The 22,500-nt window shown below is 47.1% G+C and overlaps 1 protein-coding gene and 2 long non-coding RNA genes across 4 annotated transcripts in view; 2 read left to right on the top strand and 1 right to left on the bottom strand.

Annotated features, from left to right (window-relative positions):
• The window catches only part of LOC135108605 (headcase protein-like), a 133,563-nt gene that overhangs the window by 33,017 nt on the left and 78,046 nt on the right, over positions 1-22,500 (top strand). For both annotated transcript variants that reach the window (XR_010272367.1, XM_064019764.1), the window contains exon 2: positions 2,067-2,160. Coding sequence is in view for 1 of the 2 variants with exons in the window: in XM_064019764.1 (XP_063875834.1) it covers positions 2,067-2,160 (94 nt within the window). In the remaining variant the exon portion in view is untranslated. The remainder of the gene's footprint in view (positions 1-2,066; positions 2,161-22,500) is intronic.
• On the top strand, positions 6,980-13,279 carry LOC135108608 (uncharacterized). The gene is made up of 2 exons (XR_010272369.1): positions 6,980-7,117; positions 7,177-13,279. It is a non-coding gene; the product is annotated as an uncharacterized LOC135108608 (long non-coding RNA).
• LOC135108607 (uncharacterized) lies at positions 14,346-16,232 on the bottom strand. The gene is made up of 2 exons (XR_010272368.1): positions 14,961-16,232; positions 14,346-14,915 (listed from the first exon to the last, which is right to left on the bottom strand). It is a non-coding gene; the product is annotated as an uncharacterized LOC135108607 (long non-coding RNA).

The following is a 22,500-nucleotide window of genomic DNA, read 5'->3' as shown; positions in this document are numbered from 1 at the left end:
GAGAGGGAGTGCCTGGCTCTGTATCCAGGGTATGGTGCCACGGTGGGCCCCTGTAATTATGGTGAATTACTGTGTTTAGTGACGTGCTGCGGCCGCCGTCACTGTTACTGTTATTGTTATGGCTTAGCTAGTTCTCTTTCTTTTCCTTCCTTTATTTCTCCCTCCTCCTCTTCCTACTACTACCACTACCCTTAGTACTATTACTCCCCGTCCTCTTCAACAGCCTATTTACTCCCCTCCCTCGCCCATTGTTCCTGGTGGTGGTGATGGTAGTAGTATTGGTGGAACGTCGTAGTCACCTCACCACTTCACAACTTTGTTAGCCAAATTAAACATCACTCTATTCCTATTGAATCTTCACTTTCCTTTCTCTTACACACACACACACACACACACACACACACACACACACACACACACACACACACACACACACACACACACACACACACACACACGGCTAAAGTGGATTGCATGATATTCTATATTGGTGATGGTGGTGCATTCCGAAGGACACAAGACGCCGGCATTGTTGCAAACTGGCTGTGTGTGTGTGTGTGTGTGTGTGTGTGTGTGTGTGTGTGTGTGTGTGTGTGTGTGTGTGTTTGGGGGGATAGGGTTATGGCGTGGCGTGGCCGAGAAGAGAGGGGCGTGGGACAGCGGTGGCGGGTGAGCGGGTGAATGACGCCTAAGAGATGGTGAGGGAAGGAGGGAGATGGAAAAACGAAAAGGATGAGGTATAAAGGGAAAGGAAAGGTGTGTGTGTGTGTGTGTGTGTGTGTGTGTGTGTGTGTGTGTGTGTGAGAGAGTGAGAGAGAAAGATGGGTAGATAGATAATTCTCTTCCCTTCAGTTTCTTTTTCCCTCTTCCTCTCCCAAACACTTCTCCTTCCTCACCACATTTCGGGGAAGTAATAAACATAAGTTAGCAAATGCAGCGTGGTGGTGGTGATGGTGGTGGCGGTGTCGTGATGCCAGGTGTGACGAGGAACACTTGTACAGGTGTCACCGGTGGAAAGGGAAGGGGGTAGAGGAGAGGCGGGGAGATGGGGGAGGGGCGCGACGTGGCAGTGGCGGCGGTGATGAGAGGCAGGAGAGAAGGAGGAAGTATTGGCACAGCGATATTCGTTCATGTCGCCCCTTGAAATTAGGGTCATGTTGGTGTATCACAGGTGGAGGTAACACATGCATACCTGTGACGTACATCTGTGCGCTGAGTGAGTCATTCGAACACACACACACACACACACACACACACACACACACACACACACACACACACACACACACACACACACACACACACACACACACACACACACACACACACACACACACACACACATGGAGTCGAAGTAATATAATTTTTTGCTCTCGAGAATATACAAATAATTATTGTTAAGTCTTTAAAGGGGTCTTAGCCTGATGGAGTGATTATTATTCCATCGATCACAACAACTTGGCGTCGTCATAGGAACACAGGCGTCCTTTCTTCATATCCTTCTCTTGACATAGTCCGTTCATGCTCCTCTGGTTCATTATAGTTTATCATCATATCTTTTCTCCACCTTCAGTTTCCTCTCCTGTTCGCCTTTCTCTTCCTCCTCCTCCTCCTCTTCCTCCTGCTCCTCCTCCTCCTCCTCCTCCTCCTCCTCCTCCTCCTCCTCCTCCTCCTCCTCCTCCTCCTCCACCAATATTCCTTGCTCATTACTTCTTTATACGTCGTCAAAGGATATTTTTTGTACGGAAGATGCAAGCAGTGCCTGTATTCAGTGCCAGGTGATAGGCTGTGGTGGATAATGTGTTCGTAACAGAGTGCAGTACCTACGTTAGGTTGTGATGATATCGATTTTGAGACACTAGCATGAAAGTATTAATCCTTCCCTTGACTTTTTATTAATACAACAACAACAACAACAACAACAACAATAACAACAATAATAATAATAATAATAATAATAATACCTGTAATACCTTACAGATATCACGAAATTAACACATTAGTGTTACTCCGCCGCATGCTGGAGATACAATCTTTGTGTTCACGTGTGTTTCTCTCTTCCTCAGGCACGGATCGGGCGGCAGCATGTTTGCACGGCGGGCAGACTTCAGCAGCTTCAACGTGCTGCCCAGAGACAAGATCAACTCGTATCACATCAAGGTAGGGGCAGACCTAGTCCAGTTTATTCATGTTGTTTTATTTGCTCACTCTCCTGTGTGTTTCCCTAATGGTAATAATGGTAATGACTTTTGTTAACAATGGAAGGTAGCTACTTTTTTTTTTTTTTTTTTTTTTTTTTTTATCTTCGGGATCGTTTTATTTTTTCACCGGGTTTGCGCGTGCGCTTGCGTTGGTCTTTGAGCCGCGGCGGTGCCGCCAGAGAGAACTTTGTTGAAGGTTTGTTGTTCCGTCGCCGCGGTCGCCTTGTTCCCCGACGCAACCCTGGAGAAGTAAAATGTGTACCTCGGTAACTCTTGTGGGAACACTGAAGATGATCAGTTCAGACTCAAACTCAGTCTTCTATTGTAGTGTCCTTCAGTTTGCGCGAATGGTCTTTGACTGACCCAAGAGCTTTAGAGCTTAGAGCCTGACAGGTAAGCCTTATTCTCATTAGAGCTTTAGAGCTGACTACACATAGTCGTAGAACCTGTTTAGCCTCAAGTTAAGCAAAGGTTGGGTGTGAGATAGACAGAAAGAGATAGAGAGAGCGAGGCTTCACCTGACTTGTTCGGACCTCAGTGAGGCTTTGAGTCGCGCAACATGAGACACTCAGTGTTAGAAGAGCAGCTTAGCTAAAGCTTTCCACCCCCGGTCAGGTGAGACGCTCTGCAACGCCAAGGAAGCTATGTTGTTAAAGCATTAGACTGAGAACCCTCAAACCAGTGACTGTCACAATAACTGACCCAAACCCAAACTGACTCAATGAATAAGTAAAACCTTTGAGCTGCCGATCATTTCGGAGGTAAGAAAGTGCAGTTAGCGTTACCTAAAGGCAGGTGAGGCCGTGCAGGCCGTCTGTTAGCCCAGAAGAAGCGCAAGTGTGACGGCAGCAGCACGCCGCGGTACACAACACGCAGGAGACTCAGAAGATGCTGAGCGAAGACTTGTGACCAGACCGTTTTTTACCATTAATAATTCACCGTCAGAACATTTTCTAACTAAAGGCCTTTGAAGCAATTTGCCATCACTATTTCCTCATTTACACCAGGACGGTGACGCTCCCCTTGCCTGCGCGAGGTACCCAGAGCCGGGCGGCGGCGGCTTCACGCTATCACTTCATTGTGTTAAGTCGAGCGGCAGCGGAAAACCATTTGGTAATTTTGATATTTTATCAGATAAGCAAACGACAGGACTGAAAACTGATTTTATATTTTTTTGGCTGCAAAATTCATGCAGAAAGTTTTACATATTGGAACCACACATCTTTTTTCCTCCGGTGCACATTTTTTCGGTGACTTTTATATATCTGAATAAAAATACAAGTTGAGGTTGTTATGTATTAAATACAAATGTTCACTTATATATATCTTGTCTTTTGAAGTTAATAAAATAGTATTAAAGATGTAGATCATTCAGTGTCATTACTGCAATGAAGCAGGCAAACCTTGATGCACCTGCTGTGTTACTATAAATAAACTATGTTAGAGAGAGAGAGAGAGAGAGAGAGAGAGAGAGAGAGAGAGAGAGAGAGAGAGAGAGAGAGAGAGAGAGAGACTGTACCTCAACAAAGACTTATATCATCCTCACACCCGTCACTCCGGCCTAACGAAAGGAGTGCATGGTCTCCCTGCAATAACTGCGAAACACTAAAGTCCTTCCCGCACCACAGCGCGCGGATCACGGGCATATTGTGCCGGTAAACACACACCCGTTGAAGCTTATGTCTGCAATTGAGCGGAAGCACAGGTATACGAGGACTGTTTTGTAGACTTCGCGCTATTTCCCTTTTAAGATACACTTCCAAGTTATAGTTCGTTTAGGCTGATGAAACGAAAGCATCACCTCTGGGAATGTTAGCGTTGCATCGCATCACGCCACTTCACTGGGAGTGGCCGGGAGAGGAGAGGGAGAAGGGACGGATCGATAGAAAACGGAGGATGACGATCGCCTCGCAGGGGTAACGCTAGTAATTCTGCCATAAATCGATGCGTGTCCTTCATAACGCGGTTCCCCGTCGACATCGCCAGATTACACGCCGTAAAGGGGAAGTGAGAAACGCCGCGCACTGTGGAAGACAATGGTGTTAATAAAATTTGCAATTCCTCCGGGGTCATAAAAAGTGTAATTACCTCTATTTCGGTCAGCTGTTGGTATGAGGAAGAGGGTGAGCCTTGAATAGTACTCCATTGCTTTGTTTGTTGGCCAGTTATTACTCGTGCATTCCGGAAAATTTAACATTAGAAAGGTCATTACTTCCTAACTACATGCGCGCACTGTTAAAAACTCCAAGCAGAAAACTACCTTCATGTGAAGAGAACACTGAAACTCGTGTCAAGAGTAATATGGAGGGGATTTAGGAGAGATACTCGCGAGAGAAATGTCCGGTTAGAATAGGGGAGCGTGCGGAGGGGGAGATGGGAGCGGATCAACGCCTGGAGCACCTGTACCCATTCTAAGGTGGTTTAATTAAATGCGGCTCCCCACGGAACGATAAAAATGATCCGTGTGATAGAAGAAATAAAAGACAAAAAAGTGATTAATTTCCAGATACCTCTAAGGAAATGGAAGGAAAAGATGAGACAGCAAAGAATCCTGATAGATAACTAACCCTTGCGGTAAAAGAAGAAGGGGGGAAAGTTATTTATTTTCAGATATTCTGTAAGAAAATGGTAGAAAAGATGCGTTAAAAGAATAAACAAGGAATTAAGTGATTAATTTATAGGGACTCCTTTGAAATTTCAGGAAAAAAGATAGGACGAAAGCGAAAAATGATCCAGATAAGCTTATATAGAGGAATAATACAGGCCACGTGATATCCAAAGGAATGGAAGGACTAAAAAAAAAGATGCCGTAGTGAAAGATTAATTGAGTCTTAGGAAAAATAATGAGGGGCATTTAGGTCATGTGGAGTTGCTGGGATGCAATTTTTTTTTTTTTTGCGTAAAACTATACAATTATTATCTTTTGCTTTTTATTTATTATTTTTTTCTTATCGTAAGGAGTAAAAATATTGATCAGGGTAAATAAGCGTTAACAAATAACACAACAGGCTTATACATGTAGAGGTAACAACAAACCACGTTACGAGATCCACAGGAATTAAGAAAAAAAAGTAAAAAAAAAAAAACCCGTAATGAAAGATTAATCAAGTCTTAGAAAAAATAACGAGGAAGATTTAGGTCATTTGGAGTTGTGGAATGATGCAATTAACTTTCTCTCTCTCTCTCTCTCTCTCTCTCTCTCTCTCTCTCTCTCTCTCTCTCTCTCTCTCTCTCTCTCTCTCTCTCTCTCTCTCTCTCTCTCTCTCTCTCTCTCTCCTTTCCTTCACTAGTGTCTTTTTTCTTTTTTCGTTACCTTAACATACCTCTAAGCGAACATAGTCTTGGGAGCTAATTCTGGTTCATCGGCGTTGGTGGGTAGCTAGTGAGTGTACGAACGGTGAGTTAACCAGGTAGATGAGCAACGCGGGAATAATTAGGTTAGTTGCAGGTAGATGACGTGCCTTCCAGGGGCTACCGTGGCAAAGGCTTATTAACATGCAAATGAGTATGCAAATGAGGGCCACAACTGATGAGGGGCAGCGCGTGTGATTTCCAAAGGGGTTTTCGATCAGAAGAAGAGGGTGGGTTGAAGGGGAATGAGGGGAGCTGTTAGGAATATTGGGAGTGTAATAGGGGGTAGGGTAGTGTAGGGAAAGAACAGGGGTTTTGAAGAGGGAGACTGTGGGAAAGTTATTTACATGTCGCTGTTTTAACTTTTAGTAATTTTTGAGGAAGTTTGACGGTATAAGAGAGGAGAGGAAAAAAGTGTTAAGAGTTTTACTTGTTGTTAATTAGAAAATGTAGATGATCATTTATTAAACTACACATCTACGCACACACACACACACACACACACACACACACACACACACACACACACACACACACACACACACACACACACACACACACACACACACACACACACACACACACACACACACACACACACACACACACACACACACACACACAGAGAGAGAGAGAGAGAGAGAGAGAGAGAGAGAGAGAGAGAGAGAGAGAGAGAGAGAGAGAGAGAGAGTAATCCCGAGTGAGAGAAGATTCTGACGCTACGAAAGAGGAGGAGGAGGAGACGACATGTTGTTCTGGGTTTTATGGGGGCACATTTCCCTTCCCATGACCTGCTCCTCCCGTCCCTCACGACCCATCTCTCCCATTTCCTTCACTCTGTCTTCCCAGCTGTAGGTCTTTCTCTTCATCCTAGGGGTAAGGCCTTTCGCATCTTCTTCTCACTCCACTCTCTCTCCCCCACTCCAATCGCACACACTCCCCTCCGTTTTCACCCATTACCTTCCTCCAACTCCTCTCTTTCCCTCCACCTCACCCATTTCCTCTGCAGCCCTGCCTATTTCCTGTCATTCCTTTTTTTCCTTCTCTTTTTTTTTTTTTTTTTTTGTCATATCTCCGTTTTCTTTCCCTGCCCCTTCCCTTCATTCCTCTCTCCCTCTCCCCTTCCCTCTACTTCATCATCATAATCTGAAGTATTTTATGGGAGACTTTAATTATTTCCAAAAACTTTTTCCGTGTGAGACTCAAATTTTTGGGAATATTGTTCATCGGTTTCTTATAACAACCCTTACGAGAGAGAGAGAAAAAAAATTACCAAACTCTTCTCTAGTGCTATTCTTAATTGGTGGGAAGGGTATAGAGATAGAAATAGGGAGGAAGGAATTGAGAGAGGGAGAGCCCATGGGAAGAAAGAAAAGTGTGACTAGGCTGACACCCAATTAAAGAAAACGAGGAAACAAAAGAAAACGGGCATCAAACACCACCATGTGAAAGAAAATGGGATGAGCAGGATAATATTCCTCAAAATAATATAGCGACCGTGGGTAGGCCACTCAGTGGGCCTCCACCCGCGGACAGGCCTCTGAAAATAGTCCATCCACGGATAGGTCTCTGAATATAGTCCACTCGCGGATAGGCCACTCAGTAGGCCTCCACCCGCGGATAGGCCTCTGAAAATAGTCCACCCGCGGACAGACCACCCTCAGTAGGTCTCCACCGGCGGATAGGTCACGCTCAGTAGGCTTCCACCCGCGGATAGGCCTCTGAAAATTGTCCACCCGCAGATAGGCTACCCTCATTAGGCCTCCACCCGCGGACAGGCCTCTGAAAATAGTTCACCCGCGGATAGGCCACTCTCAGTAGGCCTCCACCCGCGGATAGGCCTCTGAAAATAGTCCACCCGCGGATAGGCCACTCTCAGTAGGCCTCCACCCGCGGACATGCCTCTGAAAATAGTCCACCCGCGGATAGGCCACCCTCAGTAGGCCTCCACCCGCGGACAGGCCTCTGAAAATAGTCCACCCGCGGATAGGCCACCCTCAGTAGGCCTCCACCCGCGGATAGGCCACGTTCAGTAGGCCTCCACCCGCGGATAAGCCTCTGAAAATAGTCCACCCGCCGATAGGCCACCCTCATTAGACCTCCACCCGCGGATAGGCCTCTGAAAATTGTCCACCCGCGGATAGGCCACTCAGTTAGCCTCCATCTGTGGATAGGCCTCTGAAAATAGTACAACCGCTGACAGTCCATTCAGGATAGGCCTCCACCCGCAGACAGGCCAAGCAAAATAATTTTAATAGGCTTTTATTCGAGGATAGGCAAGTCAAAATAGGCTTTCACCCATGCCTGTAAATAGTTCACTCGTGGATAGGCCACTTCAAGTAGGCCTCTGAAAATAGTACAGCTGTGGATAGGGATTTCAAAATAGTCCACCCTCAGACAGGCCACTCCAAATAGTCCTCTACCCGCGGATAGGCCTCTCAAAATAGTCTAGCTTTTGACCATTGAATAGGCAAGTCAAAACAGGCTTTCTTCTACCCTCTCCACCCCTGCCCTCATTCATATTCCACCCGTGACTGGCCACTCCAAGTAGGCCTCCACCCGCGGATCGGCCTCTTAAGAATAGTTTGAATAGGCTTTCACCAGTGCATAGATCAAATGAAGTAGGCCTCCACCCGCGGATAGGCCTCTCAAAATATTCTAAATAGCTTTTGACCCTTGAATAGGCTAGCCAAAATAGGGTTTCTTCCACCCTCTCCACCCACGCCCCATTAAATAGTCCACCCGCGGACTGGCCACTCCAAGTAGGCCTCCATCGCAAATCAAACAGATTCTTCAAATAGTCAGAATAGGCTTCCACCGAAGTAGGCCTCCACCTGCAGAATAGGCTTCTGAAAATTGTTCACGCATGGATAGGCTACTCTAGATAGGCCACTCTCAGTAGGCCTCCACCCAGAGAATAGGCCTCCATAAATAGTCAAGCTGCAGATAGGCCACTCTCATTAGGACTCCACTCGCGGAATAGGCCTTTAAAAATAGTACACCCATGGATAGGTCACTCTCAGTAGGCCTCCACCCGCGGAATAGGCCTCTAAAAATAGTCCACCTGTGGATATGCCACTCTCAGTAAGCCTCCACCCGCGGAATAGGCCTCAAAAAATAATCCACCCGCAGATAGGCCACTGTCAGTAGGCCTCCACCCGCGGAATAGGCCTCAAAAAATAGTCCACCCGCGGATAGGCCATTGTCAGTAGGCCTCCACCCGCGGAATTGGCCTCAAAATAGTCCAACCGCGGATAGGCCATTGTCAGTAGGCCTCCACCCGCGGAATAGGCCTAAAAAATAGTCCACCCGCGGATAGGCCACTGTCAGTAGGCCTCCACCCGCGGAATAGGCCTAAAAAAATAGTCCATCCGCGGATAGGCCACTGTCAGTAGGCCTCCACCCGCGGAATAGGCCTCAAAAAATTGTCCACCTGCCGATAGGCCACTGTCAGTAGGTCTCCACCCGCGGAATAGGCCTCAAAAAATAGTCCACCCGCGGATAGGCCACTGTCAGTAGGCTTCCACCCGCGGAATAAGCCTCAAAAAATAGTCCACCCGCGGATAGGCCACTGTCAGTAGGCCTCCACCCGCGGAATAGGCCTCAAAAAATAGTCCACCCGCGGATAGGCCACTGTCAGTAGGCCTCCACCCGCGGAATAGGCCTCAAAAAAATAGTCCACCCGCGGATAGGCCACTGTCAGTAGGCCTCCACCCGCGGAATAGGCCTCAAAAAATAGTCCACCCGCGGATAGGCCACTGTCAGTAGGCCTCCACCCGCGGAATAGGCCTCAAAAAATAGTCCACCCGCGGATAGGCCACTGTCAGTAGGCCTCCACCCGCGGAATAGGCCTCAAAAATAGTCCACCCGCGGATAGGCCACTGTCAGTAGGCCTCCACCCGCGGAATAGGCCTCAAAAATAGTCCACCCGCGGACAGGCCACTGTCAGTAGGCCTCCACCCGCGGAATAGGCCTCAAAAAATAGTCCACCCGCGGATAGGCAAGTCAGATAGGCCAACCACCGCGGATAGGGTTTCGTCTGAGCCTCATTAGTTGTCCTCTTGAGGTATCGTATCGTCAGCCTAAGGTGACTGAGAGGTTAGTGACCCCCTCCCCTCCCATCCCTGCCAGGCCTCGCTCACATCCTCTGCTCCTCGGGCGACGGCTCACAAATCGGGTTTATCAGGTCATTTTCTCACAAGTCCCCATCCTCCACCCCTCTGTGTCCTCCTTCACCTCCTTCTACTCCCCTCTTCTCCCTCCTTTTCCTCCAGTTTTCCTTTCCCCTTCCGTGCCGTTAGATCTTCCCTGTCTCCTTTCTCCTTCTTTTGATGTTTTCTTTTGAGTTGATTCTCCTCTTCCTACAGTACCTGCTCCCCCTCCCCACCCCCATCTCTCTCTCTCTCTCTCTCTCTCTCTCTCTCTCTCTCTCTCTCTCTCTCTCTCTCTCTCTCTCTCTCTCTCTCTCTCTCTCTCTCTCTCTCTCTCTCTCTCTCTCTCTCTCTCTCATAATTACCCTTCCTTCCTCCCATTTTACCCCCCTTCCTTCCCTCCCTCCCGCCATGAAATAGGAAGGGTAAGCTAGGGGGATGATAAAGGCCATCGAAGTTTGGAAAATATGAAGGGAGGAAGGAGAGGAAATAACGGGAAGGGACGAGGGAAGAATGGATTCGCCCCGAAGGTGACGGAAGACGGATGCTTAGCAGATAAGACGGGAATGGCTCGTTTGAAGAGGGACACGAGGGAAAGAGGAAACAGTATGGAGAGAAGGACCCGTGGAGAATCATGGGAATTGGACTGAGTTGTAGAGAGAGAGAGAGAGAGAGAGAGAGAGAGAGAGAGAGAGAGAGAGAGAGAGAGAGAGAGAGAAGGGGGTATAAAAGAAGACGAAAGGAGCAATTAACGAAGAAAGGGCGAAGAGTGGAAAGTAATAAATTTATCACGATTTAGAAAGTGCGTTTAAGAAGAGAGAATTAAAGACTTCAAAAACAGTACAGATCATAAATATCATAAAGACCACACGGATCAATGGATAGGAATGGAGGAAGGAAGGTTTAAAGATAAGTACCGTGTGGTGAGTAGCTACGGTGAGGGAGAAGGCAAGGAACACAGAGGGAGGTAGAGAGATAAAACAAAGGACAGGGAAGAGAAGGGAGCTAGATAGGGATCAGGCATCACTAAGGAGAAGCCAAGAGAGCATCACAGTGGTAGTAGCGTAATGATAAGCATCCAGGCGAGGAGCACTTAAAAGACAAGTGGATAAACAAAGACGGGAATAGGTCAGGAGAGGGAAAGGGAAATAGAACGAAAAGAAGAGAGCCTGGGAATAAGGATGTTATAGGGAGAGAGTGAGAGAAAGAGAGAGAAAGGAAGGGAGGCCAGGAAGTAGGGTGCTTTCGTCCCTCTTTCCCTCCCTTAGTCACAAAAGCCCTGGCCACTATAAAATCTCTTCCAGTGTACGATCGACCACTCGCATCAATGTTAATGATCACTCCTTCATTTCCTCGCGGCCCGGACCCACACCTCCGGCGCCCCTACAGCCCTGCGTCACGTCCCTCACAGGCGTCTGTCCCTCGCGAGGCCACGCGGCGGACAGAAACCGAGCCCGTAGCGTATTATTCTTTTTTTTTTTTATCAAATCAGCTTCGATCGCTTATACAGAGGATTTGGGCTGTTTATTCAGGACGGCATGGAAGTTTTGAAACTCTTTAAATTATGGTCTTAACCTCCGTCACTTTAGAGAGCAGGAGGACCAAGAGAGATTGACAGGGGAGGCAGGAATGGGACGGAAGGGGGAGAGCAGGATTAGAGGCGAGGGTGAGAGTGAAAGAGGAGAGACAGAAGGTAACAGTACAAAGAAAGATATGAAAATAAAAGAAAAATATTAACGAAAGTAGGAACAGAAGTAGAGAGAGAGAGAGAGAGAGAGAGAGAGAGAGAGAGAGAGAGAGAGAGAGAGAGAGAGAGAGAGAGAGTTAGGCTCAGGGTTCTGCGATTTATGGTATGGCCGCAGCACTTACGGAAGGGGGCAGAGAAGCGCGGGAGAGGGAGCTGTATGGTAGTGTGTAGGGAGTAAAGGGGGGTGTTATGGGGCAGTAGTGTGTGTGTGTGTAGGGGGGAGAGAGAGAGAGAGAGAGAGAGAGAGAGAGAGAGAGAGAGAGAGAGAGAGAGAGAGAGAGAGAGAGAGAGAGAGAGAGAATAAAGGAAAAAAAGGAAATTACCCAGACGAAAAAAATGACAAGAATACAAGATAGAATTACGTCACCCTAATTACGTATACAATTCTTACACAACAAAATGACACATAATAATGGTGAGGGGGGAAAAAATAAAAGAAGAAAAAGGGAAGAAAAATAGAACAATTGCCGGATGAAATTATGGAAGCTGAAAAAAATAAATATGGGATAAAAGATCTTAACAAAATGAGAAACCGCTGGAAAAACAATGATGAGAGAGAGAGAGAGAGAGAGAGAGAGAGAGAGAGAGAGAGAGAGAGAGAGAGAGAGAGAGAGAGAGAGAGAGACGTCATCGTAATAGTGATTCAGTTATCTCCTCCGCTCACTGCCACACTTCTATGAGCAGTTAGGGTGACCATTAACCACAGAGAGAGAGAGAGAGAGAGAGAGAGAGAGAGAGAGAGAGAGAGAGAGAGAGAGAGAGAGAGAGAGAGAGAGGATATTAAAGGAAAGAAAGGTGGGAGAGAGAGAGAGAGAGAGAGAGAGAGAGAGAGAGAGAGAGAGAGAGAGAGAGAGAGAGAGAGAGAGAGAGAGAGAGAGAGAGATTCAGTGACTCACTCGTGCCGAAAAAATGGGAAGCTGCAATGGAAAATCAATGATGCAATGACAGTAGCGTTTCTCCACCACCACCACCACCACCACCACCACCACCACCACCACCACCACCGCCGCCGCCGCCACCGCCATAAGGATAACCCAATTAGTGACGTTCGAATGACGAAAAATGCATTGGAATATTTTGAAGGGCACACACATTCCCCTTTGAGGTAAACCAATTTCACGCAGAGAGAGAGAGAGAGAGAGAGAGAGAGAGAGAGAGAGAGAGAGAGAGAGAGAGAGAGAGAGAGAGAGAGAGAGAGAGAGAGAGGACAAGGTGGAGTAAAGTAGTTAGGAGAGAGTAAGAGGGGGCTAAGAATATGTGGGTATAAGAAAGTTTTGGGAGAGAAACACTGTGATAATTGTTATTGAGAGATCGGGGGCAACGACCCTAGCTGGAGAGAGGGAGAGGGAGGGATAGAAAGAGGAAGAGTAGAAACAAAAAGGGGGAACAGAGAAATGGAAAGGGAGACAGAGACGAAACTTGAGGAAAGAAAGAGAGAGAAGGGGAGAGAGAGAAATGAAAGATGTAAACATGCAGAAACGAAGGATGAGAGTGCACTTAGGGAAAGTAGAGAGAGAGAGAGAGAGAGAAAGGGAAAGAGAGGAAGGGAAAATAGCGGAAGAAGGGAGAGAGGAATATCGGAAAATAAAACGGAAGCTCAATAGAAGACAATGTGTAATAAATGTCAGGGGGAGAGGGAAATGGGGAGAAAAAGAGGGAGAAATAAGAGGGGAGAGAGAGAAAGACTACAAGAGAAGATGGGAGACAGAGAAGATGAGAGAAAAGCAGAAGAAAAAAAAAAGCAGAAGGAGGAACTACACACAATATTAGAAGAGAGAGAGGTAGGGAGAGGAGAACGGAGAAGAGAGAGAGAGAGAGAGAGAGAGAGAGAGAGAGAGAGAGAGAGAGAGAGAGAGAGAGAGAGAGAGAGAAAAAGAGAGAGGCATGGAAGTGAAATGAATTAGTCGGGATGGAAATGAAAAAGAAAAAAAAATCTGTGGGGAAAAAAGGGGAAGAGGATGTCAATATGAGAGAGAGAGAGAGAGAGAGAGAGAGAGAGAGAGAGAGAGAGAGAGAGAGAGAGAGAGAGAGAGAGAGAGAAGCAGGCAGTCAACGTATGGAATTGATCTGTTACTACAATTCTTTTCCTCGTCTGCTAATAATTTAAATCTTACAATCTTTATTTATCCCCCTTTTCAGTAGCTTAAGAATCACCGTTGTCTGCCTGTGAATATACAAACAAAGCCTAAATCTCCTATTTTCATCTAACACACAAAAGACAACACCCACACACACACCTATCCCCTCCCATTCCTCACCCAAACATTATGCCTCCCTTACTCCAGTATCCTAACGACTCAGTCTTCCCTATCTCCCTTCCCTTCCCTTTCTCCATCACCCATCCCAACACGCCCATCCAAACACGCAGCGCCGCCAAACGTACAAAAAAAAAAAAAAAATCTCATTATTTCCCCGAGAAGGTAAACATGAGCACAAACATCCTTTTATAAGCTTCCTGCGCATTAATTTCACGGGACCTTTGTGTATTCAATTAGGCATTTAATTATTCGACCACTTTTTTTAAGGAATTCGACCCGGTACTTAATTATTGCTCCCAGGTATTTAATTACTCCTCTTCCTCCCAGTACTTCAGTCTTCGAGGAGATGTAGGATTATTTGGTCAAACTTCTCCCCTATCGACCCACTTTTTTTTTTCCTTTGATTTATCTGAGGATGACGGTACTTCATTGTTGGACTAGATAGGTCCTTAATTAGTCGGCCTTGATGAAGTACTGTGGTATATTGCATGTTATCTTTTTTTTTTTTTTTTTTTTTTTTTGATATATTAATTGATTTGTTCCCTAGTTCAAATCATCAACCACTCGTCTCAGTTAATAAGAAAATCCAGCATTTCGTGATTCTACTTTAGCCTAACGAGTTTAAGCAGACGCTGTGAATAAACAATGAAAGAGTTCAGGGTTCAACCAAGTCAGCATTCGGTCAATTATTTTATACAAACATTGCATTGGAATCAGAACCCACCGCAATCACTTAATCCTTCCCCAACTTTCAATCCGAGCGCGTCCTTGCATCACCTCGCGACAAGCAGTGTGGCGTGCCCCTAAGTACTCCCGCAGCCACCCCGGAGGCTTATCCCGAGCCCCGCACATCTATTTCCCAGCACCCTGCACCCCAGGACGAGGGACCCCAGAATGTTTGGCCGACCCTTGCATATCATTACCAACAATCATAACATTCCACGACCTCCCTTGCCTCTCTTCCCTCATCCCTCGCACTACCACCACCACCCCTCCCTCCCTCCTCCTCCTCCTCCTCCTCCTCCTCCTCCTCGTCAACCCAAGGCCTAAGGCACCTCTCCAAAGGGCCCCGGTCGGTCGTTCTAAGGCGAGCCCTGAGATTCGTAATGTTTATGAGGCGTGATGAATGTGGTGGTTGGCTCTGCTGCGACGGCTCCTCTCCCCCCATCCTAGACTCCTCCTCCTCCTCCTCCTCCTCCTCCTCCTCCTCCTCCTCCTCCTCCTCCTCCTCCTCCTCCTCCTCCTCCTCCACCCTAGTCGTAAGTTTTCCTTTCTTCTCGCTGTTTGTCTTCTTTTTCTCTCTTGTTCTTCCGCCCGTGTTTGCAAGCTTGGTCTCTCTCTCTCTCTCTCTCTCTCTCTCTCTCTCTCTCTCTCTCTCTCTCTCTCTCTCTCTCTCTCTCTCTCTCTCTCTCTCTCTCTCTCTCTCTCTCTCTCTCTCTCTCGTAACTTCAATACTTCCCCGCCCATCTTCCCCTAACTCTCCTTTACCTCAACCTTTCTTACTCCCATTCTAGTCCCTGCTCTCCCTCTCCTCCTTCCTGCTCCTCCTCCTCCATCTCTCTCCTTCACCCTGTGTCACCACCACGAGTTGGCTTAATTGTCGTTCTCGGAAATCTGGTTTAGAAAGGAAAGACAAAGAAAGACACACTGTACAGTAACTCTCATTCCCCCATGTTTAGCTTTGCCTCTATTTTTTTTTTTTACTCCGATGTTTTCCTTCTACCTGTTTGTGTTATGAGTTTTTTTTTTTTACTTCTCTCCTATCCATTCTCCTAGTCATTTAATTTCCGCTAATTCGAAGGCCTGCCACGCCCTCCCGCAGGCTAGCAGGACGCCACCCCTTAGCCAGGTTGCCGTTAAGGGTCTTGGCGCCCCTCGCATCGGTGCACCTCTGTTCCTAAGGCTCTAATTTGGGGTCATTCTAGGCCCACCCGCCCCAGTCATTAGGACCAGCGGCTCGACGAAAGTAATTTTGCGCAGAGCCGCCATCACGATGAAAAAAGAGGGATGACAGATTCCCAGGGAAGTCAATTTTTTTGGTGGATTAAGTGACATTAGGCCTAGCAGGTTATTAGATCCACATCCACCCAGCCTAACCACCTTCCTTCCACTCTATTTCCTCACCGCTACCTTCCATCCACCTCACATTTATCCTTACTGTACAGTAACGAACAGTGGACAAACGCAAGAGCATAAGGAAATTATAGGGAACTGCAAAAGGTCAGTTGACTTACAAATGCAAGGCAGCTCTTAAACCGTGGACAGAATTAAGGGAGGATAAGAAGACTGAAAAAAAAAATAAAAAGAGTAAAAATTTGTATTGAAGGGAAAGGAGAAAATCAGAAATTAAGTCTTGACAATAACAAGAGGGGGGAAAAAAGTTTATTGACGCTCGAGAAATTCCTTACAGGGGAAGAATAGACCTTGATTGGAAAAAAAAAAAATCGTGTAAAAAAACAACTTAACTGTATCGCCTCACACACACACACACACACACACACACACACACACACACACACACACCACACACACACACACACACACACACACACACACACACACACACACACACGTTAAGGTATATATATATATATATATATATATATTTTTTTTTTAAGTTAGTTTTTAGTTCCCATCGGGCAGTTTGGTTTTAGTTCTTTAGCGAGGTGCGCGGTGTGTCGGGAGGCGCCACGACAACTCACCTAATTAAGAAGACTTCTAGGGCACAATTCACCTGTCTGCCGTCCAATTAAGGTATCAATTAAACTTCCAATTAGGTAGAAAAAAAACAGAGGCTAATCAAACGATGGGTGTTCCTCGCCGGCTAGTGGGCGATCAGTTGTCCGTTTTCTCTCATCTCATTCCCTGTTCCGTATGTCTTCAGCCTCGTTTTCTTCGTCACATTCTTTTTTTTCTCTTCAGAATTTTTCTCTCTTGAGGCGCGCTCCAGTATTACAGTTACGTACTTGTTATTTTTTTCTTTGTTTCGTCATTTTCTTTTTTTATTTTTTTCCTCTGTTCACCCGCTTGGTCAATATTGCCAACGCTACAGGGCTCTCGCTAGGACAGGACTGGCAACGCTGAAAGACACTCGCTCAACCATATTGTTTATGAACGACACGAGAAGAGGACCGGGGCACCACGAGGGAGGGAGGGAGGGAGGGGTGAGTGTGATGTAGGAAAGAGTCCGGTTGCCACATAGGCCAAGTTATGTTGTTTCGAAGTTCTAATTTGACTCTTATCTGAGACTGGGTAACGTATAGCCGTAAGGAGGGAGGGTGAGGGAGGTCAGAAAGAGGTGAGGGAGGTTAGGTAGGGAAAGAGGTCATTCCCCGAAACGTAAAACCCCGCAAATGATGATCCAATGCCCCGTAGACATAGTTTATTTGGGTGTTATTGAGCACTTACGTAGAACAAGACTTTTCTGACCCACCACAAAGATTCCAGTCTGGCGTCCTAATAGGTCCTCAGCCGACCTGTAACTGTTCCCTGGGCCAAGATGAAACAATCTGACCCTCCCTTCCGTTCCCCCCTGTCACCATGCCCGTATTAGTCCCAGCTCTCTCTATTATTCTGACCCGGTCTCTTCTCCTTCGTCGGTTTCGATTTGCCTTCACATCACATCCTTCTCCTCTAGTCCTTTTTCCCACTGCGCCTTTCCTCTTTAAACAGTCATATTCTTTCGGCTCCTCTCCCTTTCCTTCCGGTTCCTCCCTTTCCTCTCTCCCTTCACTACTTGAGTAAACTTGAGCTTTCCTTTCCTTCCTCCCTCTCCCAGCCCCGGTATGGTCGGCGTCGTCAAGGCTAAATGGCCGTCATTAGCTTCTACTTTTCATGGGTCGGGGTCGTTACCGCGAGGGGCCTGTCGGGAGAGACTCAGTAAACATGATTCTTAATTAGTCGAGACAGCAGCAGGACGAGAGCCGTGACCCAAGCTGCTGACGGGAATTTGGTGTCCACGTGGCCTCTTTTGAAGTGCTCACCACGGCCCGGGTTCTCAGCGAGAGTTAGCAAACACAAGCTCCAGCGGCTCTACTTGAAGGAGATAACCCGCGTACGACTCCCTTATCCCTACCTGACACCCCGCCGAGGGTATGCTGATGTGTAGGTCTCGGGCCGGGCCACAACAGCACAAAGAGGCACCGACAAAGGCCCTCCACACCTAACAGTATAGACTCAGCTGCGCCTCTTCCTAATCACGCGGTTATTAGCCTTCGCTCTAAACAAAACTTTTTTTTTTCATCTTTTTCTTTTTTTCTTTCCCTCCCTCTCCCAAGCTCTATTAATTTACAAACTGGTGACCGCGTTCAGGCTGCGCTGTGTTGCCGTATGAAGATCTCTTTATTGGTTTTCTCTTCCGTGGTTCCAGGAATTCCAGAACCCTTGGAATAGTAGGAGGAGGGTGTAAGGAGAGGGCAGAGGGAGAGGGGAGGTCGTAAGATAGGAAGGGTGAGTAAGCGGCCTCTCTTTGTTTGTCACGCCAAGAGCACCCCACACCCCCCAACCCCTGACGAGGGAGGCGGGGAAGGAGGAAGAAAAATGTCATAATATAAGTGAAAAAGAAAGTTTTTTTTTTCTCACCTGTGGAGGACGCCCTGGTTGCACCTGAAGGAAGGCAATGTGAAGATACTCATAGTTGACCATACTTACTGAAAAGATGAGAACGGTATTAGAAAGCGAGTCATGTCAGGTATTCAGTGATGATAGAAGCAATACTTATCATGTAAAAGACAGCGTTAGTACTTGTAGTTTTGAAGGTACAAACGAATACGAGGATCCTAATACATTAAGGGGCCAGCACTTGTCTGTGACACGCCGCGGTGAAGGGCTCGTGAATATTCAACAAAGGGCGGAGCACAAACACACACACACACACACACACACACACACACACACACACACACACACACACACACACACACACACACACACACACACACACACACACACACACACACACACACCCCAATCGCTTCTTATCACACGATTCACACCACGCCACGTCAACAGTATATTTCCTTCACTTCCGTTCCCTTATCTTCCATTCTCCTCTCCTTTTTATTTAATTCCTGTCCCATCCCCTCTCAGTTCCTATCCTTTCTCTTTCCATTCTTCCTTGCTCCCTATTTTCCAATCATCTCTCCTATTTCCTTACTTTCCCTTACCTTGCTTTTCTTATAATATCCCCTTCTCCTTCTTGTTCCCTATCCTTGCCTCTGTTCCCTTCCTTACATTTCATTTTCTTTCTCTTCCTTTTTTCCTTCTTTTCCTATCCCTTCTCCTTCCCTTATTCTATGCCCCTCATCCATCACTTCTCTGCCTTCCATTTCCTTCCCCTTTTCTCTCTTTTTCCATCCTTCTGTCTTCATTTCTCCGCCCCCCTTCTCCCTTCCTTCTCATCCTCGCAACTTTTCTAATCCCTTGGCGTCTCTCCCCATCCCTTCCTCCTCCTTGCTCTTCACTTACGTAGAAGATGAGAACAGAACTCACACCCCAGAGACCCACAGATCCCCTGCAGGGTGATAATTTGAGGTGAACGGGCCTTAGGGTATATCAAGAGAGAGAGAGAGAGAGAGAGGAGAGAGAGAGAGAGGAGAGAGAGAGAGAGAGAGAGAGAGAGAGAGAGGAGAGAGAGAGAGAGAGACCCATATGCCAAAGAAAAAAACGAACAACTAACGAACAGAACATAAACGCGAACGAGGTAAGGGAGGGGTAGGTTAACATGATGAAGGATGATGGAGAGAAGGGAAGGGAATGTAAAGATAGAATAATGAGTTAAGGAGCACGTGGGGGGAGAGAGAAAGGCCAGGAAGAGAAGGGAGTAGTAGGAGGAGGAGAAGGGGAAAGGAATGAGTGAATGAAGGAGGAGGGGGGAGAGGGTAGTCGAGGTTGCGATGTATGAGACAGGCAAGATGGGGCGTAGGAATAGAAGGGAAGGGAAGGGAAGGGGCATAAGTCAGGTCAGTTGCACACACCAAGATAAGGAAGGACGTAGAGTTCTTAATCTTTCGTTCAGCGTCGTCACCTTGCGTTCAGCAGCTGCCAACAAAGACCATTGATACCCATTAAGATAAACAGTGTTGTGAAGGCGAAGCATAATGGCAAAGAGGGAGAGGAGTGAGTGAGGGGAGGAGAGTGAGGGAGAGTGCTAAGGCAGGCAGTGACAGGGAACTTTACAACCTACACCCTCTCTCTCTCTCTCTCTCTCTCTCTCTCTCTCTCTCTCTCTCTCTCTCTCTCTCTCTCTCTCTCTCTCTCTCTCTCTCTCTCTCTCTCTCTCTCTCTCTCTCTCTCTCTCTCTGTTCCTGCTGCTGGTGTTACTCCCCTCTTTTCTCATAGCCTCCCTCCCTCCTTCCCTCTCCACTTCTGTCATTAAGAATATGTGTAACGAGTGCGGCTTGACATATGTGATCACGTCGTCGTTACTGCCATCATAAACACGGAGATTAAGATCCGTCGGCAGGGAGGGAGAGGAGGTACAGGAGCGAGAGAAAGGGAGGCAGTAGGCATACGTTTGGAAGGTTGTTAGGGAAGGTACCGCCCCTCTCCTTGTCAGCGAATACCTAGAACTAGCTATTTCTCTCTACCGTACATGAGGGGAGGGAGGGAGAATAGGGAGGAAGAAGAGGAGGAGAATGGGATTTAAAAAGACAAAGACGGAGGGTAAACACCAAAGTACTGAGACTCTTGATCGAATTATTATTTTCTTCATCATCTTTCTCTCTCTCTTAGGGTTTTTCTTCCTTTGTGTGTGTCGGGAAGATTGTGTGCGGCGGCTCACGACCTCCCTCAGAGTTTGTCTTGGAAAATGAGATTGCTATACAAATAATAATTGGATCAAGGCTTAGGTGCAACTTTCAGGAAGGAGGAACACGAGGAGAGAGAGAGAGAGAGAGAGAGAGAGAGAGAGAGAGAGAGAGAGAGAGAGAGAGAGAGAGAGAGAGAGAGAGAGAGAGAGAGAGAGAAATCCACCAAAACACCGTAAGGGGACTTGCACATTGTAGGAGTAGTGAGTTTTGAATTGCAAATTGGATTGGTGTCATCCCATTACGTACTGCGGCTTTTACCGGAGGACTGTGCATTGCAGGGGAGGGTTGTGGCCTGGTAGTAGGCTGCGGGGCTGTTATGTTACGGCAGGGTAAGAAAATGGCATACCGTATGCGTTTGGGTGTGTGGACTGGTTAATGTAGGTTAGTCGATAAGGAGAGAGAGAGAGAGAGAGAGAGAGAGAGAGAGAGAGAGAGAGAGAGAGAGAGAGAGAGAGAGAGAGAGAGAGAGAGAGATGCGAAAAAAAAATAACAGTAAGTTTGAAAAAAGTGGGTAGTGTAAAATAAAACACAAGAGAAAACGATAGAGAGAAATACAAGCGAGGATAGGAATAGGGAAAAGGCCAATTGGGAGAGGGATTAAAAAAAAAAAGGGGGAGGGAGAAAGAAGAAAAGAAATAAAAAAAAAGGCAGAAACATAAGGGGAGAAAAGGGAGGTGGAGATCCTGCCTGTGCCAAAATCACTCGCGGCCTCCCCTCGCTCGCAAAAAAAAAAAAAAAAAAGATGAAAAAAGAGAAACGAGAAAATATAAATCTCACTTCCCCTCGGCTGTCCCCTTGTCTTCGATTTCATTCTCGCCGGGGCGGCCTCGTATTAATCCCGGATTTACGGCGGGCAAGCAGGAAATGAAGTAATAACCCCAAAACACGACGAGCCTCAAAGAGAAAGAAAATAGGAACAAAATGACGTCTGTATCATCCACTCTTGTTGTGTGTTCCAATCTTCTCCTCCTCCTCCTCCTCCTCCTCCTCCTCCTCCTCCTCCTCCTCCTCCTCCTCCTCCTCCTCCTCCTCCTCCTCCTCCTCCTCCTCCTCCTCCTCCTGTATCCCTCCAATAGCCCTCAAGAAAATGAAAAATACTCGAAATTCCCTGATAATTCCATCGATGGCGTAAAACGGATGAGGAACAGGATGCCAAAGACTCAATAAATCCCCTTCTCCCTCTTCCCTTCCTCCTCCTCACCCCAACAAAACCTATACTGATCTGCCCAAGGGAGGGGTGAAGGGTGTCATTTGGCACAAGTTTTCTGCGGGATGGGTTGTTGGGAGAAAGAAGGGAAGGAGGGAAGGTTGATTTTATAGGCCTATCTGGAGGGGGTATCGCGAAGACTGCCAAAAAGGAATACATTAGCCAGATTTTTTTCCCTTTCTTCTTTTTTTTTTTTCGCTCCGCATTTGATGAGTCACGGAGATTGGATGAAATGAATGACTCACACTATTGTCTCTCTCTCTCTCTCTCTCTCTCTCTCTCTCTCTCTCTCTCTCTCTCTCTCTCTCTCTCTCTCTCTCTCTCTCTCTCTCTCTCTCTCTCTCTCTCTCTCTCTCTCTCTCTCTCTCTCTTATAGGGCACTGCTGTGGTGGCACTCTCAGTCGTAGCGATAACAATCGATAAGGCTCCTTTCCCTCGGTGAATTAAGCTGTGAAATGACCCTTAAAACGGCCGGTGCAAGAAGCTGCCGATTGCGTCCTTCAGCGCCTTCTGCGTCATATGCCAACACATGCGTAGTGGTTTCGTTCTCAGTGTCTAGGCCAAACCCGCAGGTTGGGGTATTTGAGGCAGCAGGGGATAGATGGGATGTGTCCTGAAGGGAGTGTAACAACGTGCACGTGTTGTGTAGAAGCGAAAAATAACCTAGGAAGAAATGGGCCCGTCGACAACTAAGGGGCTTGTTTATGTGACAGGCCGCGAGGAGGGGCGATCAGCGTTACCAACCATGTGCGGGGGACGTGCGCCTCCAGGAAACA

This window comes from Scylla paramamosain, chromosome 17, assembly GCF_035594125.1.
Source record: "Scylla paramamosain isolate STU-SP2022 chromosome 17, ASM3559412v1, whole genome shotgun sequence".
Lineage (NCBI taxonomy): Eukaryota > Metazoa > Arthropoda > Malacostraca > Decapoda > Portunidae > Scylla > Scylla paramamosain.
Note: the sequence above shows the minus strand (reverse complement) of the source record. Positions and strands in the feature narration are given on the sequence as shown.